Raw genomic sequence first — 27,763 nt, forward strand, 5'->3', positions numbered from 1 at the left:
TCAATTACAAAGCTTATGCATGTGATTATTACTCTTTTTCTCCTAAAAATAACGGTTGTGGAGAAGAGACAGTAGGTTGTACAGAAACTGCACTTGGAGGGTAGATGTTGCTTGTGTGTCTCTCGTTTTTGTATTGTTTTTATTTTCTTTTCCCTTCTGTACCCCAGCCGAGTCCGATAAAGAAAGACCGGCGGCCTCAAAGTTTCTGTCACCCGTCCAGCCTCTCTCCTCATGATAAACTCTCTCTACCGATCTTCCCTGGTCATCGTGATAAGCAGCGTCTTTCCTACAGCTCCTTCACCAATCAGATTTACAGTGTGTCCACTGACTGTCCATCTTCTCCTGTGAGTGATGCCCCACCTCTGCCGCCCAGGAACGCTGGCAAAGGTAAACCCCTCCCACAAAACACACTTCAGTAAATGACAATCTGACACAAAGGAACATAGATGACGCTTTCTTTTAAATGATTGGACAGATATTAGCTGTGTAAATTATATTTGTCATTATTCTGATTAGCCTTGATGAGAAATCCCTGTGTTTAAAGAAAGTTACTATCTATCAAATCTATCTATCTATCTACATCTATCTATCTATCTATCTATCTATCTATCTATCGTCATGTGAATTTGAACATATTTAAACATAGATGGAGCTTATATAACTAAACAAATAAAACTGAAGAAATTATTTACAAACATAAGTTGTAAAATGTAATGAACAAAAATGTAAATGAAAACGTTAGGACACCCTATGACGTAATAGCTGGTATTTCCCCCTTTGGCTGAAATAACCTCAATTAGATGTTTCCTGTAACCATCTGCTAGTCTCCGACATCGACTGGGAGGTGGCTTTTCCATTCCTCCATGCAGAATTCTTTCAGCTGTGTGACATTTGAAGGGTTTCTTGAATCACCCCACAGCATCTCAGTAGGAGTAAGACCCGGGATCTGATTTGGCCGTTCCAGAACTCTCCATTTCTTACTTTTGAGGCATTCCTTGTGAATTTATTGCAATGTTTTGGCTCATGGTCATGTTGCATGGTCAGCTTCAGTTTTTGGAAAGATAGTCTCACATTTTCCTCAAGCACCCTCTGATACAGTGAAGAATTCATAGTAGGTTCTGTGATGGAGAGCTTGCCTGGCCCCGGTGCAGCAAAGCAGCCCCAAACCATGACATTTCCACCTCCCTGCTTCACAGCTTGTATGGGGTTCTTGTGCTCAGATGCTGTGCTGGTCGTCTTCTGTTACTGTGCCCAAATAATTCAGCTTTGGATTCAAGTATGCAAAGCACTTTAGTCTTGCCCTGATGTCTTTTTGACAGGAAGTGTTTCCTCCTTGTGCAGTCATTTCCTGATGGTAGATGCATGTACCTTGACATCAACTGTGGCAAGAGCCACTTGTAGGTCCCGTGATGACATTTTAGGATTGTTGGAGACTTCTTTATGCATCTTGCGGTCTGCTCATGGACTGAACTTGTTAGGGACGGTCTAACCCGACCATGCTGGCAGGTGGTTTATATGTTCTGCACTTAGAAATCAGACATTCTTCTTTCCGGAAAATAATTTACAGTTGTTTTAAGATATTTTACATCCATTCCCAGACTCATATACATCTATAACCTTCATTCTGAAGGCCTCAGAGATCTCTTTAGATCTCGGCATGGTGAAACCACTCGCTTCAGCAACCAAGGGCAAATCAAACTTATGTTTGAGGTTTAAATATGAGCCCCCTCCAATGTCCTCTTTAATGATGCTCTGATCATTTGCAGCTGATGTGGTGCGTCTGATTCTAAATATAGACATTTTAAACAGTAATAAATGTAGGAGTGTCCTAACTTTTTCCGCACAAGAAATATACATTTTTGTTCATTACATTTTACAACTTGTGTTCAGAAGTAATTTCTTCAGTTTTATTTGTTTAGTTTTTTAAGCTCCATCTCTCGGTACTGTTCAAATGAAGCTCATATGTCCATATGTTTAAAAATGTTCAAAAAGACAAAGGTTTTCATGGGGTGTCCTCATTTTTTTACATGACTGTGTGTGTGTGTGTATATATATATATATATATATATATATATATATATATATATATATATATATACACACACACACACACAGATCTATACAGCAGTACAGTAGCATGTCAAATGTTAAATATTAGTGAGATTTAAAATATCTGTAAGTCACACATCTGCATTTTGATCTAAACATAAAATACGAAAATAAAGGACATAAACCTTGATCTAAATGAAATAACAGCACAACCATTATTTAAGAATATATAATACATAACTATAATATAACTCTAACAGCACACAATTTAAAATTATATATCAAGCTGCATTCCTACTATTCTGAACTTGTTGAAGCTTATTTAGAAAGACAGCAGGGCAGTTAGCAACATGTTACAACACAGTTAAAAGCTACTACGCAAGTTCGCAAAGTTTATACCATAGAGCGTTCAAGTCATTGAATCTGCCTATTTTTTTCTTCTTTCTATCCTACTGTGGCAGTACAGCCTTCCTTACACCAGTGATAGTATTAAGACAGATTTCTTCGTCTAACAAAAACAAACCAAAAGGAAATTAAGGGGTAAAATTTGTAAGTTTTACAAATGACATATATTCAGACTTTAACATCATTATCATGAAGTTTAACATTATTTATATTTCATGTACTGTTAAAGAATTCACTACCATTTATATAATTTCCAGTCAAATGTGCCTTTAAGTACAAGTTGTTCATTTAACAACATTTAATAGAAGCCTCAACAACTATATAATATTCAGTTATATTTTCAGCATTTAGCGGGCGCACTTTTTCCCCTTTCTCATTTTCGAATCTGATCTAAACTTAAATTAGCTTAAAAAAAGTGGATGACTGTGTTGCAAGTAAATCACTTAAAGCAGAGGTATTCAAATTTTTCTCTGGAGGCCCCTATATCATGTTTTTGAGACCCAACACCACCACCACTTCTTTGAAAATGTATATAAATCAGATGAAATCATCCCATTTGTCTAGGACAAAATGTTATTTATGTATTTTATTTTTAATTATTATTTATTTATTTAGTCAATGTGACATCTCACCTGCTCTCCTCTGCAATTTCTTTCATGTCCAACAAGGGGTGCACACCTACTGTTTGAATACGTCTGACTTTAAGCTTTAAGATTTGTCAAAATTATGAAATAAATGGCCGTTTTCCAAGGGCCTCTCCCACACACACACCTTACTCAGGAATGGTGTTCTAAAAACTCTGAAGTCTGATACTGAGGTGATCCTTCCAATGAAAACAGTTGCCTAAGGCAAGACAAAAGAAGAAGAAGAAAGAGAGTGACGTGAATGGGGGTGGGGGCTGGAATTGGGAGGAGATGAAAGACACTGATTGGAGGACGGAAAAGGAAATGGATAAATTCAGGCAGCGTAACTACAGCTTACTACACACAACTATAGTGCTTTGCTGTTTGAGTGAGGTGAGAGCTGGCAGTACATCATTAAAGTGGTACAATGTACATTTAAGAACATCATTAGACTTCCAAAGGTTTCAGACATCAGACAAAACAGCATCATTTTCAGGGTAAACATGAGTAAAATAATGTCTCAGCTAAAATATAAATCATAAAACCTGGCTGTTTCAAAAAATATAGAGACTACCCTTTGTTTTTTATTCAGAACAGCCATTTACTTGTATCTTATTTTATGGCTTATATTGTTTGTGATTATTCATCTTATTTGTTGGTATTATAATTAATTTTCTCTCTTCTCTATTTTCAATTGATTTCTTAATTTCACATTGTGCCCAAGGGCCAAATCAATTTTAAATTCATTTTTCTCTTTTCTCTTTCTCTTTTCTCTTTCTTTTTTTCTTTTTCTATTGCAGCTCCTCCTCTGGCATTTCTTGGTTCTCATTCGCACTATGCTACTCTGGCTAGCACTCGACCATACATCAGTGATTATCTGCCTTTTTATTTGCATATTCTCATCCTCCTCCCATTTTGTTTGTCCCTATATAACCTAATTCTGAGAATTCAGTAACGTTACTGGAGTGTGACCCACTAACATCATGGTTAAGAGAGTGGAAAATAAACCTGTAGAAGTTCTATGGACTTTGTATTGCAGTTGGTTGCTTCCTGACTGGATGCTAATAACCACCTTAACGACAACTTCTTTAAATTCCCCTTTCCATTGTGGTTTAATTTAAAAATCCTGACATTATTAGACACCCATTGTGGACACATTCGTTGACTTGAATACAGAGTCATTAAAGTGTACATGTAGTGTACATCAAACAGTATTGCACACTGTTGGTAAAGTAATGTTTTGCCATGGCTTTGCCTGAACCGTCACCCATGTTTTCCTGCTGATCTCAGACTGAGCTTTTCATTGGCTGTTCTAGAAATTGGTCTTATGGTTGGCTAAATTTGTCTCAAGAACGTTCCTCAAGAAATGTTTACAAAGCACTATTTCTTGTTTTAGGGAAAGTGTTGTCTTTTCTGTGTTGACTATTTTTCAAACTGCTGTCTTTGTCTTTTAGTGTTGTTCAGCCAGGTAACTTTGATTAGCATTAACATTGTTATGGATGTGTTTTGAATGTATATGTTTTAGTAACACATCAAATGTTTCATTTTGCCATACAGACTTTATTGACTGGTGCCACTAATTTTACATTCTAGAGGGGAAGACATTCAGAATAACTCCCACACCTCTGTTTGGCTTACGTTTTTTTTTCATTAGACGTTCCCTTCTCTATTCCACACATTTAATAATAAAGTACTGCAGAATGTATATATGAAAACATTATTACCAGAGCCAGTGTGATCTCAGGATTATAGTGGTGGTTTCTTGAAAAATCCAAACAAATTTTTTACCTACTTGCATATTTGAGTCAGGCATCCATAGTTTCTGGAATTGTTAATGTGGCATAAATCATATATTGCCATTTATGAATTAAATTATTTAAATAATGACACATTTATATTATTTGCCAATATGGAATTACAGCTCTGTATTTATCTAGAATGGACCATCTCACATCTCAAATTGTGAAACACTTGTAATCTCCTATCAATTATATATGTGAAGCTCACAGATCCCCACTTACACTATGTACATGTAAAATACTTTAAGATTATTACAGGCTCAGAACATCATTTTGCTGAATGTGACCCTGGTTTTCATCTATTTGTTCTTCTTTTTTCAATCCGTTCCCTCTCCTGTCTTCCTCCTTTTCCTTTATAATGTTAATTGAACATATATTAGTTGCACTTCCCCATGAGCTCATTGCATGATGACATTGTTTTTGTTTTATTGTTTGTGTTTATGTTTGTTTATGTTTACCTTCCCTCTAGCCCCGCCCTCGTCACCCTCCCCTCTCTCCCCTGGCTCCCAGATCCCCAGTAACAGCAACTCCACCCTTTCCAAGAAGAGACCCCCACCCCCTCCCCCAGGACATAAACGCACACTCTCAGACCCCCCAACCCCGCTCTCATACTCCCCTCATTGTAAAGGTGGGCTGCCTGAAGAGCTAAAGGGTCTCTATTCCTCCTACCTGACCGCTTGAAAATTTGGGGTTGATGTCCAAGGGGCTAAACAGTTTTGGTGGTGATTCATTGACAAGTTCAGAACAAAATCACTAGTAGATCTGCTTTTTAAATTGTTATGGCAATGCTTAGCATATCAGGTAGCACTAACCTGTTCTAACAGGAAGTTCTTAACATCTGCCCTCACAGTGGCCATCTTTGAAACAGGCAAGACCAGGCTCTCATTTCTTATTAGTTTTATATTAGAGGCTGAATTTAAAAAATGGTTATATTATGAGTTTAATTAATATGAAGAGCATTTCAACTGAACAGATTTTGTGTACCTTGTTAGAAATGCTCTTCATAAATGTGCCAGGTATGAGGAATGGGACCCAGGTTAGTTCTTGATCATAATCATTTTCATTACCAGTTTCAGTTTCTGAAGCTGTCTGTGTGATGTCGTCTGTTCTGAGATTATTTGGGGTTTTATTTTTTTTAGATGAATCAAATGATTCATTTAAGAATTGATGATGTCTGTTGTTTGCTTCTTAGTTTTCAGTGGCTCTAGACGGTTAATAACGTTTCAAAGTAATGGAGGCTTTTGACCAAACTGACTTTAAGCTTCCAGTATTTAGTTTACAGTATTGTAACCTCATAGCTCTAAAATAAACAAGGACAAATTTAAGGTTGGATAGCTTAATAGCTGATTAATAGCTTTTAAAATATGGAACACTTCTTTAACTCTTTTGAACCATAGTTATAGACAAGACCCATCTGGATGAAAGTCCAAATGGAAGGCTCAGACTAACATCCCCAAGCATTACCCATTGACTTCCTCCTTGGCATCAGTTCCAGTGCTTCGCATGATTCCTGAGAAGTCTTGTAATTACAAAGACTGGGCATTTCCCAATATCATGATTTTGGACGCTGCAGTTTGATTCAGGCTTTTAAAAACAGAAATCCTACATCCATCTTTCAGCAATATATAATTTAAGATTCGGACAGTAGATAATGAGTAGTTTAATTTGGAAAAAGAAAAATGTATATCTCCAGGACCGTCACCTCCCATTGCCCAGGTTCTGTAGTTACTGCAACTCTGTATCATTTAATATAAAGTGTGTGGTTGAATATTTAAAGATGTGCTGTGAGTGAGAGAGGCTACAGTTTAGTTCGAAGCACCTTTATATCCTGATACTGATTATGTACTTGCTTACAGGAAGTGACTCCACACCTCCTCCAATCAACAAAATGTCTCCAATAATAACAAACCGGTTTGAAGGCATACTACAACAGCAAAGGTAAACTGACACACAAGAAATACTCAGATGATGTCTCAGAGATAATATTTGTAATTGTCAGGTTCGATTTTGTCTAATAAATTTCAACAGTAAAGCAGGCCTTCCATGATATCATCCATTTAAGTCTTTTTTACATGGTAAACATACCATGTGTCCAAATGTTTGAGGTCACACTTATAATTAGTGCATTCAACTACTTTATGCTATACCCATTGTTGGCACAGATATTCAGCTGTGCACGCAGAGCTTGTACAATCTCTATTTAAAAAGGGAACGAAATGAAATGGGATCTCTATAGTACTTGCTATTGTCTTATGGTCACCATGCTCAAGTGTTCACATTGAACAATTCGTACCTTGTGCGAAACCACAAAGTGCCAATCTGGTGAGCGGTCACTGCATGAAACTGGAAGTCCTTACGAAGCTCTTATTTTTAGCCAGGACTTGTACTTTTGCACTTGACTTGTAAATGACACTATAGAACTGTTCCAAAACTACATAGAAATGACCTGGGCCATTTGGAATGGTTTAGAAGCATTTTCTCTGAAATGAGAAAAAAAAATCATTTGAAAGGATAAATGAATAACATTGAACATGCCATCAAAAGGGAAAATGATTTATGATTTACATTCCTAGTTTTTCATCTTTCATTTGATATTCTAAGGTAATATATAAGCAAGAGGAGTTTTTAAATAAATGAGTTTAAGGGATATATTTCCTTTTATCTTTGTATTTATTTAAGTCTATGTTTTGCAATGCTGTGTTTCATTGTGTTCCATCCAGTAAGAGTGTTGTTAAATATTTAGCAGAATTTTTAATTCTTAATCGCTACTTCTTTGTTGTCTCTTTTTTTTTTCATCAGTGTCTCAGTTGTGTCCCTCTACAAAAGTAATAATCTTTCATGTCTCTTCTACTCCACAGCACTACATCTAGTACCACTAAATCGACACTTGGCCCAAGGGTCCTTCCTAAACTACCTCAGAAAGGTATTTTACATTTACTTTCTTAGTAAAACGCTGTCTAAATAGTATATCTTTGTTTGTAGAGAGAATGTATATTTAAAATAAACATAAGAAATGACTGTCAAACTATTTTCAGTATTCACTAGTTTTCATATAATTAATCACAGTTGCAATCACACAATAACATAAGCATTGGCTTTTGTTTCTTCATATATAATTTACCCATCTATATTTTCATTGGTTTCAGCTCTTTCATAGTTGTAGCCCCTCACCATGAGGGAACTGTAGCTTTCTCCTTTGCTATTGCTTTTGTTAGTTTTCTGCTCATTGATTTATACATTGAGGATTATCTAGTGTAGTTCACTGAAGATACATATGATAGTGTTTGAAAGTTATTAACACATGTAATCTGAATGAGAGGGCTACAACTCTGGATTCTGCCATAACGTACAGTGCAGGAGCAGACTCTATGTTACACTTCTAAAATCTGACAACAACGGTTAGAAGGATCAAATTAAAAACAAATTTTGCTGTTAATAATTTGCCTTAATGAGTTACTGACATGAGTTTTCACAGCCATAAATATGTTTAGCATAGGGCATTTATATAATCAACATAAATATTTATAATAGTGTTCTTCAGGACATAAATACCTATGACTAAAGATATTGGCTAGCACAGGAATAATATTTTTGTGGCAATGTTTCTCCTCAGTTGCTCTGCGTAAGATAGACACCATCCACCACCCATCTGTAGACAAATCCAACCAGCCTCCAGAGCCTCCAGTGCTGTTCCAGAAGCCCACGCAGGGATCTGATACTCCACAGAAAACTCCTTTACCTGAGAAACCTCAAGCAGGGGATCTGCCCCCTAAGCCCCAGCCCTCAGAGTTACCCCCTAAACCTGGGGAACTGCCCCCGAAACCCCAGCTCTCTGACCTGCCCCCTAAACCCCAGCTTGGTGATCTGCCACCTAAACCGCAGCTGAAAGACCTTCCACCCAAACCTCTCCTGGCTGACCTCCCTGCCCCCAAACTTGTAGTCCCTGATCCTGTTCACAAGCCTCCTCCTGGAGAGGTGAGTCCCAAACCTGAATCCCCAGACACGCCTACGCCCAATCAGCAAGGAGAGCTGTCACCTCAGCCCACTCAGCCAAGTGAAGACACCAATGGGAGTCCAGCAGGTGCCCCGGAAACACCAGTACCGCTGCCTAGGAAGATCAACACAGTGAGTTTCTCTTTACGAATAATAGCCAGGATGTGGATCTGTTGGTCTTTTACACCAAAACAACAGAAATGTATAAAAAAATTACAAACTGTCAGAATTACAACTGTCACAGCCAAGGTTTTAAAAACCACAATTTTCCCAACAAGAAAAAAAGAATAATTCAAATGAAAGGTTTTGTTGATGTAATTGAAAATAAGTTAACACATTCTACACAGGTTACAAATTGACATATGTGACAAATTTTTTGTCCAGGGAAAGAATAAATTGCGACGGGTAAAGACAATCTATGACTGTCAGGCGGATAATGATGATGAGCTCACATTCGTAGAGGGAGAAGTCATTGTGGTGACAGGGGAAGAGGACCAGGAGTGGTGGGTGAGTACTTTTACAGCATCCCTTTATAAATCTATGGTACTCCCAGGAGGCCGCAATCACTTTAATTTTAGGATTTTTCGTCAGAACGGAATGAGGAAGTTTCTTGTTGACCAGCATATTATTATTATTAACGTATTAGTTGGTTTATTGAAGATGAAAAATCCTTGTTAATGTTTTGTAATGTTAATATGTTTTACAGGCAAAACTACGCTTAACTCCAAGATAGATTCAGACGATTTATACGTTCTTTGAATTTTGTCATAAAATATATACAGGACATAAGACCAAAATTGAAGTCCCATCACTAAAATCTATGAATAGCACTGGGATTGAAACGTTACAACAGAACTCCTGATTGATAAGTTATGCAGGAACGAATGGTCATTGATGACACAGTAGAAAAGCAACATCATAAATATAGGAAAGTTTCTGGTTTTGCTTGTGAAAGGGGCTCATGACAAGCTTAATTTTATGTTTGAAACATTAACCCTTTCATCTCCACACTATTGAAATTGATGGTGACATTTGAAGAGAAAGCAGTGCTGTATGCTTTTAAAACCATACACTTCCTTTGTGGTTTCCAAGAGCCATCTTCCCTTAAGCTGAAGCTTGTACCCACACTTATGCACTTATGCTTTTTTTACCTTCAGGCACACATTTTTGTTTGTCTTTTGTCCCACTAGCTTTTTCAATCTGATCTTTCTCTGCAATTTGTTCAACAAAACATACAGGAAAAGAACAGGCAAGCTGTTGACTCAAAATTTGCCTTTAGTAGAAAAGTCTGGGTTGTTGTTTGATTTTTGATAATAAAACACATGCCTATGCAGTAAACTGCTCAAACATTATTACACAGATACTGTCCAGCTTTAGAGAACTGGAACAACTAGAGCTATTCCAAGCTACAAAAGTAGGTCTGGGTATTTATTGTTTTTCTGTAATCCAGTTAGGTTAGAACTTATGGAAATGTTCCTTATTTGTCTGGAGATCTGGTGCCACCTGAGACCAAAACAATTAGAGATTTTAAACTTAATCAAATATTTGACTAAATTCACTGGTGTTCAAAAATGTTAACTGTTGGAGATATTTAGCAGCTGCTTCTTTGGTGCATTTCAGTCCTACAGGTTTTTCCACTTTGTGTAAATGCACTAATGTCCCAAAATGATTGTCTGTGGTTTAGAGACAGCACAAGCCTAATGCAGCAGTTAGAGATTAACGTGAAAAGCACTGGTGTGTGAGCCTTGACTGAGGCAAATGATGTGCTTTGTCTCCTGCTTGTTTAATCACCCTGTCATCTTTTATTCTTTATTTTTACTTTTATTTTTATTTATTTATTTATTTTTTAGATTGGGCACATCGAAGGGCAACCAGAGAGGAAAGGCGTCTTCCCCATGTCCTTCGTTCACATCCTGTCTGACTGACACCCACAAGTCAATCAACAGCCTGGGACTCGCAGCTCACCTAATTCACCTCTTACCAAGGGAAATGTTGTAAATAATCATTATAACTTCCACAGGGTGTAAAAAAAGTAAAGAGAACCACAAAAAGAGGAGGAGAAAATGAAACCCCCAGATTAACTTCCCGACGTCGAGGAGGCGCTTTGTGACTAGTATCTAACTTTATCAGTGTTATCGTTCCTTTTTAGAACAGCCTACCACCACAGAGACTGCACCCGGCATTTACCCACATCCTCCACTTCAGCTGTTAAGATGCTTTTGTATATAACGACTGTACATAGATATATTGGTGTAAACTGCACACAAACACACACATGCCACTGTTTTTGTGTTTGTGTGTAAATATGATACCTTGTGTTAGTTTGGCGAAAACGTTAAAAGGTGTGTAAATGTATTCTTCCTGTCAGCTAACCACACCCAAGGCCAGTCTTTGTCCAGTGAACTGTAAATTATTCATGCAGAACTGGTCAATGTTGACACCTTCGCCTCGCAGAGGTCATGGATGGGAGAAAAAAAAAAGTCATTGTGGACTGTGGAGAGTGTTGATATTATTTAGACTGATTTTTTTTTTTTCTCTCAAAAAAAGCCTCCTCATCTCTCAGCGTACCACTATAGCACATCCAACAGTCAGTCATACGTAGACAGACAGATTACTGTTTTTCGCCCTGTGAAATAACTAAACCTGTGTAATGCACAGCACCTTTTATTGTGGTCTCCCCGTCTTACGTCAACAACCTCCTTCCACATCCACTGATCTAGCACTCAGCAGGCTCATCTCTTACAAAGGAAACTGAACGTCTACATATTAATGTTTTATTCTATTTCACATTCCCAGATTCACTGAAGTTCTTTTTCACCCTCACCTTTATTATTAGCATTGCAAGGCATTGAGGTGATGATACTTGAAGCATTCCATCCATGAGGAACATGTTTTATTTCCTAGTTGTATTCTAAGATATGTTTGAGCGTATTACAGAGAGGGAAGCACCAGCTCATCACCCAGCTATAGCTTGTCCAGATGGTACTTTCCGGTGCCACTATTACCAGTCAGATCATTTGAGTCAGATACTCAGGTTGTCAACACAAATGCAATGGTAACGACTGAAGAGTTGACTGAAAAGCAAGCCCAACTTAGCAGTCACATTTTGCCACTCTACACAAATCTGCTGTGATGACACAAAAAGAGCTACATGATGGAATTTGTAACCAATGAATCGGTTTCAAAACATTCAATAAAAAAAAAACAATTTGAGATGGAAGGGTGAACTCTAGCGTGTGGTGCAGTCATTTTGCAAAATACAGTTTGCCTGCTATTGTGTGTAAATAATCACTCGACTCAAACCATGTAATGATAAAGCGGGAAAAAAAAGAGAGAAAAAAAATTATACGGGGATCTGGAGCCTACAGCTCAGTTTGTTTTTTGTATTCTATCGTTACACTTATATAGCATCTTTCTAGACACCCAAGGACGCTTTACAATCCAGACAGCTCAGAACACTCAATTCACACACACTGGAGAGAGGCGGCAGCCAAACGCGCACAGCGTACTCAACCAGAAACGGCCGTCCACCTGGAGGACTGCATCGGGCACTAGGGCAGGACATTCACTCACACAAACAGACATTCATTCACATACACACTCATTCATTCACACACCAGGACAGTTATTAGAGAAGCCAATTCACCCACCCTCCATGTTTTTGGACTGTAGGAGGAAACCCATGCAGACACAGGGAGAACATGGAAACTACACCCCGATGGGACTTGAACCCAAGATTATTCGGCCCAAGTTAGAAATAATGGGTGCTGCTTTCTTACATAGAGTGCAGACACTTTAAAGAGCCTGGTCTCAACGTATTGCTTCTTAGAGTCTCTAAGCACAGACTTGGACCCATGTTTATGTGAAAGCACAGATATAAATTTAAATATAGCAAAATCAAAACAAGAGCAGAGGAATATATGTATGGATTATTTAGCAAACAATGGAAAAGAACCAAACCCAAAATTATTAAACCCAGAGATTCTGCACATTGGTTTTGCATTCTTGGGTGTTCATATAGTAACTGATCTGTGGCTCATTATTTAATGGACAATGCACTGAAACCAGTCATTCTGAATAGGGTTGTGTAGATGGTTTATTTAAACAAAAAAAGCTGCTGTGGTTTTTCAACTAAAGCATGTCACAGACTTAAAACCATAGATCATTTTGTTACATTGTGGAAAAGGGGACATGCTTTTGAGTACTGATGTAATCTATATGCTGTTATAAAACACAGTTCAGACTTGAAGGTAGCTTCTGTAATTTTACATGTGCCATGTCCTTTTGTCTAACTTGGGAATCCAAGCTCTCAGGGCAGCATGGTGTTTCTGCCTGTGCTAGAGAGTGAAGCACAGTTGGTGTTACCCACCACGCTAAAAAACTTGAAGCAGGCTTGAGGGAAGTTTTGTACCTTTCTGCAAACTATGGGTTTTAAAAAAAGCATTTAAAGACTGCCACTGAATATAATACTCCAGCCTGGCATCAAATTCTATAGACTGGCTGTTCCCTTAATTGGAAGAGGCCCCCCCCTCCTCTCAACATTCAGAACCAGGTATTTGCTATGCATTAGAGTGTCTGCTCCAATTCCTTCACTGGGAACTACTTTCAAATGCAAGTAGTTTCTTCAGTGACATTATGCTGCAGTCTTTGTCTCTGGCAAGATGCAAATTGAGCTTTACTTTCCCTTGCCCTTTCTAATTACAGCCTTAGAGGGCTTCAGCATGACTGAACTCCAGGCAGACGTTACAAATTTACTCCTGAATGGTAATTGACAGTTTTCCCCTCCCACAAAATGCACATTTGCAGAGTCAGCTCTACAGCAATAGTAAGCAGAGCCAGACAGTACTTAGCACCACCACCCCACAAATAGCACCCGAGACTTCAGACAACACCAACCTGAACTATTTAATATACCATTTTGTCAATAACCATGACTTAACACGGTGTTTTCTGATGCTAATTTTGGCATAAATAACAGGGATATATGTGTGTAAAAACTCTAGTTTTCCAGCTGTAATTACCCATGACCATGGACCTAAGGAGGGGAGGGAAGGCATGAAGTTATTTACTTTCCACAATATTCAAAATAAGGATGCAGTGAACTGCTATGAAAGAAAAGAGGATCCTTCTGAAAAGGTAAGTCATTGGTTTGACATGAAATGGTGCCATAACATGTCAACTATCTACTTAGTGATGGAAACCAAGGGCCCTAACAGGTTAGACATTAGAGGCATCAAACTAAAAGCCATTTCACAAACCACTGACTTCATCCAGTTAAATATGAACAATTCCTTGTTTATTCTTGAAATAAATTTACAGGCATAACCTCAATGATGTATTACATTAGCAGTAGTAAGAAAGCAATTGTCATGTTTTCAGTATACTTTAATGTGAGGTCAATTTTTTTTAGAAGAAAAAAAAAAAAAAAAACATTTCACAGCACCACCTTTACTTCATTTCCGTCAGGTCACAGGATTGTGTTTGAATTAGAAAGCTAGCATGAACTTAAGATTCCAGTCAATACATTAGTATACTTTAAATAATCAAATTAAATTTGCAGTCCAGCAACACAAGACCCCCGACAAATCCAGCTCTATTTAACAGCTCAAAACAAGCAGCCTCTCAAACTACTTTGCGCCACAATACCAAAAGGAAAAAGCCTTTTAAGGCTCATACCAGACTGCTGGTAAAGGATTATAATAAATCTTAAATGATCAACTTATTTTGACACTTGAGTCTTCTGCCCAGTTTTCTTTGTTTGATCCACCTTCTCCACAGATTTGATCACCCCTACTGCAACAGTCTGCTTCAAATCCCTGGCAGCAAACCGCCCTGAAAGAGACAAACAGTGTTATGGCAACATGCAGCCGCTCATCCTCCATGTTTCAACATGTCGGCAAAAGCAGAGTATGAAATGTTTAGATGCAGAGCACCACTCAACCATCGTTCCTGCATAGCTTTCCACTCAGAGGTGTGAAATGTAGAATTCAGATCTGGTGGTGCTGGTGACCAAGAAATGTCATGACAAAACACCTCACCTAAGGGAGGGTAGCTGAAGAAACTCTCCACACACAGGGGTTTAATGGGGACTAGTTTGACTGTGGCAGCATCTCCTGAAATCAGGAAATGGGGGCAGTCTTCTAGTTTTTTCCCGGTGCGGCGGTCAAGCTTCTCTTGCATCTCTGCAAATCGGCAAGTCACGTGGGTGGTGTGGCAGTCCAAAACTGGAGAGTAGCCATTCTTGATTTTGCCAGGATGATTTAGAATGATCACCTAGGGGGAGAGAATGCATCACTAAATAGCACTAAACAGTACAAGCACAAATTTAAAGGCATGCCACTTCCAACCCTTTATACCACAAGAGTACTTCTGCAATGTATTGGTTAAAGTGGACTTTCAGGATCCTAAAAATGCTCAGCGATTCAAGTGTATGCAAAGTTGCTATCCAGAATTACAGAAACAATGTTCAAAGCACTTAACAGCTGTCAATATGAATGTGAAACAGTTTTTAAAATGCACTGGCTGGTCACTTGCAGCAGTTATTGCATTTAAATTACTTTAAACGGAACTAGCAAAGTGTATCAAATCAGAATTCCATATGCCAAGTGTACAACACCCCAAGCACGTAATTTACATCTTTACTGGCTTACCTGAGCAGTAAAACTGCTGACATCAGATGGTGGGTCTTGTTGGGCATTTCCAGCCACGTCTCCCCTTCTCAGGTTCTTCACAGCCACATTCTTGATGTTGAAGCCCACATTGTGACCAGGCAGGGCTGTCTGAAGCCCTTGGTGATGCATCTCAATGGACTTGACCTCTGCAGTCAGCTTAGCTGGGGAGAAGGTCACCACCATGCCAGGCTTAAGGACCCCCGTCTCAATCTTGCCCACAGGCACTGTGCCAACACCTGGCAAAGACAAAAGCATAAATAAGTTTTCAAAATTAGTGACCAGCCTTAATATATATTCAGCAATTAAAAACAAATAAAAATTCATAACCTCCTATCTTGTAGACATCCTGAAGGGGTAGACGGAGGGGCTTGTTAGCAGTTCGGACCGGAGGGTACAACGAGTCCAGAACCTCCAAGAGTGTTTTGCCACTTGACAAGCCATCCTTTCTCTTGATCTTCCATCCCTTGAACCAAGACATCTATGGAAACAGAATAAAATAAGCTTGGGCAATTGACAGCAGCGATTGGTCTTGGACATGGGTGCAAAAAGCAGAACACAACTAACCCACAACAGTCTGATTGTTTAGGCTCCCAAAACATTAAAGTCTCCTGAGCCTCAACTTACATGTAGTCTGTGTTGACATAGTTAAAACCATGAATTTCATGATTGAGTGGGGGAGGAAAAACACCTCCATGATGCTGATGGAACCTGGAACTGAGAGTCTTACTGACAATAAAGAGTCCAATATCTAGAAGTCATCTAGCAACTACATCTCTGAATAGGAGGGTCTCACCTTTTGTGATGGTGCAAGCATGTTATCGCCACACCAGCCAGACACAGGAACAAAAGGCACTGTGTTGACATCATAACCAATCTTCTTAATGAAGACTGTCACGTTTCTCACTACTTCATCGTAGCGTTTTTGGCTGAATGGTGGTTCTGTCAGGTCCATTTTGTTGACACAAACTATGAGCTGCTTGACCCCAAGGGTGTAGGCCAGCAAGGCATGCTCTCTGGTCTGACCATTGCGAGAAATGCCTGCCTCAAATTCCCCCTTTGCAGCAGAAACAACCAGTAGAGCAGCATCAGCCTGGAGTTGGAAATATTGGTGTTAAATTGTGTCATATTTGATAGCTGTTAAAGCTGCATGGTCAGATATTCAACATTTCTAGTAATGATATTAGGAATAAAAAATTTTAAAAGCGATTCACACAAACACTACGAATCATTACCTGGGAAGTTCCAGTAATCATGTTCTTAATGAAGTCACGATGGCCAGGTGCATCAATTATTGTGATCACATACTTCTGGGTGATGAATTTCAACAAAGAAATGTCAATTGTGATCCCTCGTTCTCGTTCTGCTTTCAGCTTGTCTAGAACCCAAGCATACTTGAAGGAACCCTTGCCCATCTGAAAAATACCAAAACAAGACGGCTTGTTAATTTTCTTAGACAAGATCATTTAGAAAACATTTTTTCTGAAGTCTCTTTTTGTATTGCTCCTGGGAAAAAAGAATGCAGGAATCTCACATTTTATCCCTCAGGTTTTAGTGGAGACTTCAGTATGTCTCACTCTGGGCTCAGATATCTTGAGCTAAATTAGAGAGAGGCCTCAACCACTTCTCAGTTTCATTTCGGTGTAATGGAGAAGTGGATTTCTGATCCTGAAGTACCTATATTCGAGAGAAATTTGTGTCCTGAGCCATAAAACTGAAACAAAGTTAATAACATTATCTGGACATACCTGGGCTGCAGCCTTTTCATATTTCTCCAGGGTTCTAGGGTCCACTCCACCACATTTATAAACGAGATGACCAGTTGTCGTAGACTTGCCACTGTCTACGTGGCCAATGATGACGAGATTAATGTGAATTCTCTCTTTCGCCATTTTATAAGTCGTATAGTTATTAATGCCAATGAACAGTGTACCACGTTGCTGTCTCTCTTAAGGGTTTTCTGCAGAATGGAGACACACACTTCAAACCTTTTTTATAGCCAAAGGAACCAATCGTTTGGCTTGAGTTAAAGGACTCAGGCCAATTCATTTCAGGTGTGCTCGTTATGGTTTAGAGTTAATGCTTAGTTAACCCCCGTGTTTTTGTTTTTTTTAATATATAGAGAGGGTTTGAATGGAAGCTAATGTGAATATATAATTCTCTGGAGATTAGATTAGACTCAATTTTGCTTGTTTTCTTAGCTAAAACGTTGACTGCTATCTGACTATATTTGTGTTAAAAGGGCGTTAATTATAATGTGCGTTAAAAAAAATACAGGTCTAATTGAATTCAGTTGGACAGGACGCCATGCGAAAGACGTTGTGTGCTTTTAGGTCCTTTACACCTTTATTTGCTACACAAAACATGGGAATTTCTTTTTTAATTCACCCGAGAACTTACATTTACGTTTCGTCATAGCTGCTCGAGATGAGGGTGGGTACATGAGCTTTGCCTGACGTAAACAAGGATTACTGACGTGCAGAAGGACCAATTAAATGTTTACAGAGAAGGTTATCGACCAATAACTGTAGCTCTACAGTCAGACCGTCCAATCAGAAGATTTTAGGCTACTTCACCACGCCCCCTTCTCAAGCGAACCAATCAGAGTAGGGGAGGGCGGGACTAGCTTGTGAACGAAACGCTTCTCGAAATTCTATGTAAGCTCTAGAAAAACAAAATCCCGGACGTTTGTGAAATTCCGGGGAAAGGAGGACGTCTGGTCACCCTACTTATAAATGATGCCCCAAGCCATTTTAATATTTCTGAGAATTTTAAAAGGAATAATTAAAATTTAACATAAAATCAGAACCAGAGAGTTTTGGATGAGCCAGTGTCTACAAACTACATACAAAGGAAAATCAGTTAATAATATAGAGGACCTGGGATACCTAACTGCAAAACCAGGCAGAACCAATCTTTAATCTTTGAGAGAAGACCTGGGGGAAAGAACAGTTCCTGTCCCTCCTTTAACTTTATAAAACAACACTGGTCTTAAATGATGTGTAGGTGTCAAAAGCTTGGTGTTTGTGATTATGCAACCGAATATGGAAATAAGGGTGTAGGAACATCTCTATTTCTATCCATTTTTAAAGACTTAAAGCAACTCTAAGAAATTATAAGCTGTATTAAAGCTAAAATGTTGACAAAGTAATATTGAACGTGTTTACTTTAAGCACTGTATATACTTGTCCCGAAACTGAAACATAACTGGAATTTGGAAAGGGAGTTTTTCGCAGTCCGGATAACGGGACGGTTCAGGTGTGGTGGTCAGAGCAGTTGCTCCAGAGAGCCACAGGGGGTGGTAGATTATCACCAGGGTGCTTGTGCTTGCTCCGATTTGTAACTGCATAAATTCCGAGCTAAAACCCAATACAAAACATTAATCTTTGCAAAACACACAGTTTTACGCATCGTGCCTCGGGGGACCCCTGCATTTCAGGGGGTAGTGTTGGGCTTTTTGTTTCTGTTTTCCTCCAATGGTCAATTTCTCTGAACCTGTCCAAGGGCTCAGTGACGCTTCTAAACCCGGAAACAGCAGTTAGACAGCTGAGAGAGGGTGAAGTAAATCGGTCTGCCCGGACTCCATAAGGCTTTCCTCTTCAAACGTAAGTCCTAATTCGTGTTTGCTTTTCCGTTGCGGCGGTGAGTGGGGGAGCGGCGCAGGGCTGAGGGCGCTGCGAGGATTGATAGCGCTGAGCCGGGCTCCAGGAGCACGGAGAACCGTGGCATGGCAGTGTGGAAGTCTCTGTGACTGAGCGCTGTTTGGGGACTAAACTCGACGGTAACGGCCCCGAAACATGTCCAGAACTCGTGAAACATGGCGCTGAGAAGGTTTGTAGGATAGAAAGACGCTTTTAAGCCGTGGTCCAAAGCTAAACACGGGTAGTATGCCTCAGCGGCTCACAGTAGATTTGAACATTACAGCCGGTAACAAAAGCCTAACGGTCGGTGGGACTTCATTCTCAGCGTGCACTGTACTGTACTGACTTTAATAGAGATTATATCTGTCTTTCTCTCTTTTATTCTAACTTGTATGTATGTACAAAAAACAGTCACAGTTAATTACCGTTAGAAATAAACTGGCTTTGCTGTCGTGACTTTTTATTAGCGTTACATGTAAATGACCTCTGTTTTGATTAATGCTTCATTCAACAAGCTGTCGAGGGTGAAACGCTCCTTATAACTTCAGCATAAATGGCATCAAACTACTGTAGCCTATATAGGTTTTCAGTTACAACCTCCACAAAAATACATATCTCAAAAAACAGAAGCATTTATTATAATGACATTTTGACATTGTGACGTACAACTTTAATTTTTTCAAATACTGTAAATATAAATTCAAATAAGTTCTAAAGTGACAGCGTATTGTTACCATGAAATGTTTGTTTGTTTGTTTTTTCTGAAACAGCATATCCAGGTACATATATATGCACACAGGATGTATCTACGTGTGGAGCAGCCTAATGTTGTCTTGTAGCAGGTCCAGTATTATAACCATCTTTCCTATAAGTGTTCAGAATGCCCAATGCTGCCAGCCTCAGAACACACTTCCACACTGTTACAGTTTCAGCAGATGGCCTTCACTCTTGCAAAGTTTTTGCTTTTCTGACCAAGCCGAACACTTGCCTTTGGGCACTAGCCAAGCATTTGCAAAGTGTCAGATTGTAATTGGTTTTGAATTGGTGAAGAGGACTGGTAACTTACAAAGCTAAGCGAACTCAAACTCTGAATTGGCAGTAAGTACAAACTCTGCAAAACCTTATTCTTCCTTTTCTGGTCAAAAGATTGAATCAGTGGAAAATTGGGTATGTGGATAGTAACCATCTTAGCATGTGCTCATGCATGCACACTGTATCAAGCTTGGCGGTAAGCCTCAGTTATAAATCATCTTGTAGTGAGTAATTAACCCAACCCTTTATGATTTCTCAGAATGCCTCATATACATAATCAGAAGCTTTATTAAGTATTATGGATTTAGAATTGCAAAATGCTGTTGCTCAGTTTGTGTTTCCCTAGCACCCTGCTATCTCATGTCCGTTTTTCCCCTTTTATGGTATGTAGGTAAGACTCTGAAAGTGGAAGCAGATAGAAGACAGGAAGTTACTACTGTTGGTTAAGAGACATTATGTGTCAGCATTGTTAGCTGCTAGTGTAGCATAGCCATATTGACTACTCTTCCCAGCATGGCCATTTGTTCTGTTTGGCATCCCATCTGTGTGAGTGGGAGGATGCTGAGAGCTCCGAATGGTTGCATTTCATTTGTGCTAAATCAGACTGGATCATCTGGTAGCATGAAGTGCTCCGACCTGAAGTCCTTGATTCCAGAATGCATTTTAGATGAGTGGATGTCCACATACTTTTGGTCATGTCATGTAATGTAACAGCACTTAATTGTTATTTGTGCTTTAAGTGGACCTTTGTGTGCCAAAGTAGGAAAAAGCATTTTAGTGTGTTCACATCATATATGGACACATACTGCGCACAGGCCTACTCAGTGTATCAAATAAGGCACTTGTTACAACCGTGCCACTGAAGTGATATTTAAATGGTTGCTAGTTCAGTATACCTCAATATATCAATGTGATGATAGAGCATTTGTAAGATTGTAGGTTTTGACCAATGGTTCGATTAAAAATGCTGACAAGAAGTGCAGCAGTGATGCTATCTACCGAGGTCCTGCCCTTTCTGGGTGGGTAGGACCTTTCCTTCAACACTTATCACAATAGACTTGTCCGAAATGAAATGTGCCTCGCCTTGGTGGTCAGTGAGATTAGCATTTGGGAGTGGAGGGTAAAAATAGCTGTCGAGGCGGACAGTATCCACCTGTAGCATGGATGAAACTGCTTAAAGAAGGGTTTTGTATTGAGAATGTACTGATTGTGTGTGAGAGATAATACAAATGTCTTTGCATTCATTTTTTGATTTAAATAACTAGACTATTTCAACAGAGCAGCTTTTATTTTGTAAAATACTTCAGATGAGGTTGACATCCCATTTAATAAATGCAGTCTAAATTGTAAATTGTATCAAATTACATTTTACTGTTGATTTTCTGTAATTCTATAAGAGCAACTTTAGATTTAATACCAAGCTGCAAAAGTGTGACTGTCTCGTTTATGGTTTGCTCTGATATATTTTGCCCAGTTTTTTTTTTTCTGATTACCATTTTAGAGCCTTGAGACAGTTGTTCCATTATGGGTTCACGCCTTCGTTGACAGTAAATTTCAGGCTGTCACCTCCCTGTTTCTATTCAGGACACCAGAGCGTGGGCACTGGGCACAGATTCAGACCGGGGTGAGCATGGGTATGACTTCATCCAAAAGTGATGCTCCAAACCTTATTTTACATTTTCCATATTGAGCATGTTTTTTTCTAGCAACCAGTGTCAGTGTGGTGGTGTTGATCAGTGTTATCTGCCATATTAACTGTCCAGTCTAAATGCAGTGTTACCTAAGTGTGAACTTGCCAAGAAACTGTTAAAAAGAATGGTCACATGGTGGTGAATGTCAACCAGAAGCAAGTAACTATTTAATTTAATTCATTATTAAGAATATTGGGTTAAATTACCACAGTACCACTGTGGTTTCAGGGCAGGGTAGTGATTAATAAAATTTTCTCAAGTGTAATACTTTAACTCAGTCATTTTTACATCAGCTACATGTTGGTAGATGCATGTGTCTAATAAGTAATCTAAGAAAACCCTGAAGTTAATGTCTTCCTATAAGCGTGTTCATCTGTGTAATGGTGTTGTAAAGGGGTGGTGACTAGCATCACATGTCACAGAGGAAGCAAGTGCTAATATTCACCCTCCTAACCTGAGAATATCAGGTGATTGGTGGAGTCAAAGCTAATGAGTGATGGGGGAAATTGGCAATGAATAAAATTAAGGAGAACAATTAAATATTAAATATAACCGCTTATCCAGTTCAGGGTCGTGGTGAGACCCTGGAATCAATGGGCGCAAGGAAGGAACACACCCTGGAGGGGGTCCCAGTCCTTCACAGAGTGACACACACATACACACATTCGCTCATTCACTCATACACTCACACTTATGGACATTTGAGTTGCCAACCCACCTACTAACGTGTGTTTTTGGACCGTGGGAGGAAACCCACGTGGACACGGGAAGAACACATCTCACAGACTGTCACCCGGAGTGGGACTTGAACCCACAACCTCCAAGTTTCTGGAGCTGTGTGACTGCGACACTACTTGCTGCGCCACCATGCCACTCCCACAATTTAATGGTATTTGAGTGGTGTTATGACATCTTTCTACTTTCTTTCTAAAGAAGTGTGGCAGACGAAACTCAGGCCTCTGTTGGTGCATGTGTTGGAGGAAGGACTGTTAATTCCACATATTTGCTATAGTGACTGTTGTTTGTGGTTCCTTGTGTTCTTCTGTCCACTGTTTCATTCTGTTTGTCCATTCTGTCTAACTAGACACAGATAATGTTGTTCTTTGTATGTAGCCTTTGCAATCCATCTCACAGCTTGAACATGGAAACATGCAAAATGACTTTTGCATAAAACCACTGTGTTGCTATAAATACACAGACATCTATTAACATTTTATATTTACATTTGACCGCTATACAGTATGTGACTTCCTTGTAACTTCCTGCAGTGATGTCACAATTCTATTGTGTAATGGTGATGGGCCCACACTCCCAGCATCAGTTCCATCCTGCAGAGCATTTGATGATGTACTATTAAATCCACTGTAGCTAGATTTCTATCCATGAATTTGTATGAATATCTTTTTGATAATTAAAAATGCAGATATCATTTAAATTCCACTTGCTAGAATTTCAATTTAATCACGTTTTTAACTTTAAAAGTTAAATGATAGATGTTTTCTCCTTTTAAATGTAGCTTTAGTGGAGGTTAAGAGGTTTTCTCTTACTGCTAATAAACACAAAGGCATCGGAAACACATCTGTTGAATAAATAATGTAAATGCAAATAAAATAATGATGTGTTTTTAAGATAATACAGGCAGACATCCCTTTGTCTGAGGCTCCTGACATCATTGAGGTTTATCTCACTGTTTAAGCAAATGTTTATGCTCATAATAAATGTAGGGCAGAAGGGCCTTATGAAATCCATTTAATTATTTCCCAAAAATGTATTTTCCCCCATTTTTATTTTTTATGGATATATTTTTTTTAACCAATCTGATTTTTAGTTTTAATTTTTATTTAAAATATGACTACATTTGAACAAACCGTAGCAAAATGGCACATTAACATGTATTGAAGTTGTTGTTATAATAACGGTTATAAAACTAGTGATTTGCATTAAGCAAAATGTTTGACCGGTATGTGCAAGCCCCCCTCACCTCGGCCAGGAAGACTCAGACATCAGGCATCTGACGGTAAACAGCAGTGGGGAAAGTGGCAATCCAGATTTGGCTTGACTCGAATCTGCTTTTTTTTTTGCGCCCTTATTTTGACTCTCATCCGATCTTTTCAGGGCTGTGTGGACATGTCAAATCTGATTTCAGTCACTTTCATTTGTATCCTTAATCGAATACATATTCAACGCGTAGGTGTGTGACACACATGTAAATGGCTTGTTCAGATTTCAATCATTTTTTTGCCTGAGAACATGTGCTTGATGCTGTGGTTCTCAGCCAGCACAGGCAGGGTGGGGGGAAAAAATAGAGGAGAGGCTTGGGTTGCAACTCAAATAACGCCATACTCCCTACAGAGTGCACTTTACAGATTATAACACTAAACTTACTACAGTGTAATATAAATGTTTTTATTTGTATTCATACAATGCATGTATGAGGGCAGATACCGTTATTATATACCCTACGGTGCGGCCTATGCCCCAGGACGGAGGTGATGAACATAAACATATCAGTGTGCTTGTGTGTGCTGTATCAGGGACAGATTTGTTCACAGTGCAATCACCAGATCTGATCAGAGCAAAAAACTGTAATGTGAATGCAGCCTATGGCTGGTCCTAGCTCACTTGAATTGTTAATGCATGCACCAGTTCCATGTGGATTTTACACACTAAATCAACACCCTATTTACACCATCAACACTCCCAAATCCATACTGTCCTGCCCAGCAACCTGGCACCATTGGCAACATTAATCCTTGCTCAAATCCAGCAGTCTCTTTTGGATTACTGGTCTAACACTTACCCAGCCCTTTACATAGCTAAGGATCTAATGCAGTCATTTCCCAAAGCAATCTGTGTTCTACTCCTTATTACTTACCACTGACCAGCCCTTACAGCTACGTCTGACTCTCAGCATCCAAATTCAACCAGGAAGGATGTGGTGCTACATTTCTGGCTGAATATATGGCTGCTACCCTTGTTCTCTCACTTCTTTTCTTTTTTTTTTTTTTTTTTTTTTTTTTTGAAGCTCCGTCAGCTTAACTGTATGAAAAAACTATGCATTTACTCTCTGTATGACACCACATCCAGCCACAGGGGACTGTTGAACCTGTAGTTTTCTTCTTACATCCGGTACCACCTTCCAGTCTCAAGCTTCAACCTATTGACCAATATTATCACCCTGTACTTGCTGTCTGTTTCACTGCCCTTCATATACAAACCTAATTGCTCTATGGCTCTAAATGATTAGGTTTCTGAACTAAACTTACATGTTGATCACGTGTGTTCCAGTATCTCATTCCTTGCACAAAATATACAGCTTGAGTCTTCATCTATCCAGTACCCAAGGTTTTGTAGTGTGCTGTAAAATGGGTTTGCTCTTGAGCATCTGTACATGATTATGTTAGCCACCAAACTAACAGGAGTTTAAATGTGATTCCCTTTCCCAGAAGAGTTTAAGCCATTACAAATTATTTTTTATTTCCTTATAATTTTAGAAGAAATGTTGGAGCAGGTATTTACAAATATTGGCAATATATTGTATCTTATTAAACAGTCTGTACTGTACTATGCAGAGAGGTACACTGTCTTCATGAACTCAGGTTTTCTGCTGTTTCTTCAGTTGACAAGTGTGTCAGGGAGAAGCAAGGCATAGTGATTTGGGGCTACGATGCTGAAAACATGGCACTCACTCTGCTTCAACATTCCGTTTTCACAGGTGGCTGTGGTTGCAGCTTGACCTCTCTCAGTTTTAAGTACGATGTAGACCTTAGGGTTTACAAGGTGCGAAAAGTTTTGAAATGTCTGCAGCTATGTGCTAACTCAACTCACCGGTTTATTCAGCTTTGTCAGGAACTAAACAGGAGTCTTAATTGTTTGGCAAGGACTTTATACGTTTATGTTTTTCAGCCTAGACGTTATGTATATTGTCACTGTGAGAGCAAAACCTCCCTTGTTCACGTAACAGAAGAACCTACTTTATTTTCAGTGCAAGTTAATGCAATGTTTTATTCTATGTCACTTTCTGTAGAGTTTTGTAGTTTGTTACAGAGTTGTAATAAAATTTAAACGCCATCTGGTCCTCAAAGTTAGTTTGAGATTAATGTCAACCGAGTTATCCTGATGCATTGGTGTCAGAACACACTACCTAGATTAGACTTTTTACTTAGAAAACCTCTTTTCCTTCTCTTTCTCCTGTTGGCAGATGCTTCCTCCTTCCCCAGTTTCTCCAAGCATTAACGCTATTTTATAAGTGGTGCAGTCACCATTCAGGGTTGGCAGCATGGTTAAAGCATAACATCATTTTACATCAAGATATTTCCAACATGTTCCTCATCATTTTTTTTTATCCCCTCCTGGGCTGAAAAAGAAAAACTATGAGAACAATTAGACATTGATTATGCAAAATTAACTTAATAAAAATGTCACAACATTTAAACTGCATTGTGTACCTACAGAATTCAACATACAGGAGGTCCTCGGGTTACGTCAGTCCCAAGTTACGATGTTTCGTTGTTACGATACATCTCCCATTTACCGTACAAAGCCTTGTTTCGACTTAAGTGGTTTTGCGTCGTAAACGTCGTAATGCGAACTTCGTGTTTGGTGTGCGCGGCGGAAGAATACACGGTTGCGCGGCTCGGGACCGAAGAGGATAGGTGTTAGGATAGGATAAGTGCTTACAGCATGTTATTTACGTACAATATGTACATATGTCCCGACTTACACCGAAAATCGGTTTACGACGCGACGTAGGAACCGATCAACATCGTAAGTCGAGGACCCCCTGTACTTAATAGCAGTCTTTCTGAACACGAATCCTGAAAGACCGCTACACTCTTTTTAAACCGTTTATACTTGTGGCTCTACATGTGGCTCAGTGACTTAATTTTTTTTTTTATATGCCTATCAGATTGGTTTAAAATATAATTTGTGCATGAGATCCAGTGACAGGTGACAATCTAAAAGCAGCAGTCTGTGATTTAGTCTGTACTTGATGTTTAAATTTGAAGAGCTTAGCACTGGAAACTCCCTGGTTTAATACTCTGTAGCTTTCCCCTCTGGATATTAGTTCTCCACCCCTGAACGCAGTGGAACATTGGCTACACGTTGTATCAACGCACTGACTCTTAATTATTATGGATATTGTTTATAACTTCTTTGCTTTTGGTACTGACATTGCAATTTGATGTTTTAGAACATGAAACATGAAACCTTTCATTTCATTTGTTGTAACCCATGATGATAGAATTGCAAGATAACAATGATAATTATTATTTTATTATATTATTAATTAATGCATAATCAATTAACTGAAAGCAATGGAAAATGTGCTGATATTTGTCTGAGATATGTATTCTTTTTCACACAGCTGGAAAACATATCTTGTTAGCCACAAATACAAATGTGGACACTGTACTACACTAAAGGAAGCTCCCTGCCCATTGTTAATAATTTTATAGTGCAGTGGTATAATATATTAAATACACTTTTTTTGCTCTTTGCAGCCCTCTTTATAGTTTTTAACTGAATCGCCTTGTGCATTTTCTCAATGGTTTTTCATCTTGCGGATTAAGAAATACCAATGACTGCTGGAACAGTCCAATAAGTTCTGGTTCACCAGCAGCTTAGTTTGTATTAGGTTCCTTCAACCTCCCAACACCACGAATCCTTGACAAAAAAGAGCTGTTATTAACTGGGTGAGAGGAGATGTTGTTCACTGAAGGACAAATTGCTAGACCCCTGTAGTGACTTTGTAAAGTACAGTTAAAGTAATCTACTCAAGGGCATGTGTTGCAGTGTTTTGCATTAGGAACAACATTTTCTGAACTGAAAAATATATAATGATCAAATGCATCAGTTGAA

At 38.9% G+C, this 27,763-nt stretch overlaps 3 protein-coding genes across 6 annotated transcripts in view; 2 read left to right on the forward strand and 1 right to left on the reverse strand.

Annotated features, from left to right (window-relative positions):
- Window positions 1–12,087, forward strand: part of asap1b (ArfGAP with SH3 domain, ankyrin repeat and PH domain 1b) — an 80,546-nt gene extending 68,459 nt beyond the window's left edge. The window contains exons 24-30 of one of the 3 annotated variants that reach the window (XM_066646798.1): window positions 168–387; window positions 3,878–3,946; window positions 6,733–6,814; window positions 7,735–7,799; window positions 8,490–9,001; window positions 9,254–9,376; window positions 10,720–12,087. In XM_066646798.1, coding sequence (XP_066502895.1) covers window positions 168–387; window positions 3,878–3,946; window positions 6,733–6,814; window positions 7,735–7,799; window positions 8,490–9,001; window positions 9,254–9,376; window positions 10,720–10,794 — 1,146 coding nt within the window. In that variant the 3' untranslated portion in view covers window positions 10,795–12,087. Of the gene's footprint in view, window positions 1–167; window positions 388–3,877; window positions 3,947–5,345; window positions 5,505–6,732; window positions 6,815–7,734; window positions 7,800–8,489; window positions 9,002–9,253; window positions 9,377–10,719 lie in introns of all 3 variants that reach the window. The other 2 variants (XM_066646797.1, XM_066646799.1) reach the window with 2 other exon arrangements.
- Window positions 12,088–14,143: 2,056 nt separating this feature from the next.
- On the reverse strand, window positions 14,144–17,491 carry eef1a1l3 (eukaryotic translation elongation factor 1 alpha 1, like 3). Its single transcript, XM_066646800.1, has 7 exons — window positions 17,286–17,491; window positions 16,773–16,952; window positions 16,334–16,630; window positions 15,868–16,018; window positions 15,520–15,776; window positions 14,908–15,142; window positions 14,144–14,701 (listed from the first exon to the last, which is right to left on the reverse strand). The coding sequence occupies exons 1-7, from the start codon at window positions 17,427–17,429 to the stop codon at window positions 14,589–14,591; spliced, it is 1,377 nt and encodes a 458-aa protein (XP_066502897.1). The 5' UTR covers window positions 17,430–17,491; the 3' UTR covers window positions 14,144–14,588.
- A 1,326-nt stretch (window positions 17,492–18,817) lies between these two features.
- fam49bb (family with sequence similarity 49 member Bb) overlaps window positions 18,818–27,763 on the forward strand; it is a 51,236-nt gene continuing 42,290 nt past the window's right edge. Inside the window, exon 1 of one of the 2 annotated variants that reach the window (XM_066646801.1) lies at window positions 18,818–19,142. The gene's annotated coding sequence lies outside the window, so the exon portion shown is untranslated. Of the gene's footprint in view, window positions 19,143–19,204; window positions 19,369–27,763 lie in introns of those variants that run through there. The other variant, XM_066646802.1, reaches the window with a different exon arrangement.

Source organism: Hoplias malabaricus, chromosome 1, assembly GCF_029633855.1.
Source record: "Hoplias malabaricus isolate fHopMal1 chromosome 1, fHopMal1.hap1, whole genome shotgun sequence".
NCBI classification, from domain to species: Eukaryota; Metazoa; Chordata; class Actinopteri; order Characiformes; family Erythrinidae; genus Hoplias; species Hoplias malabaricus.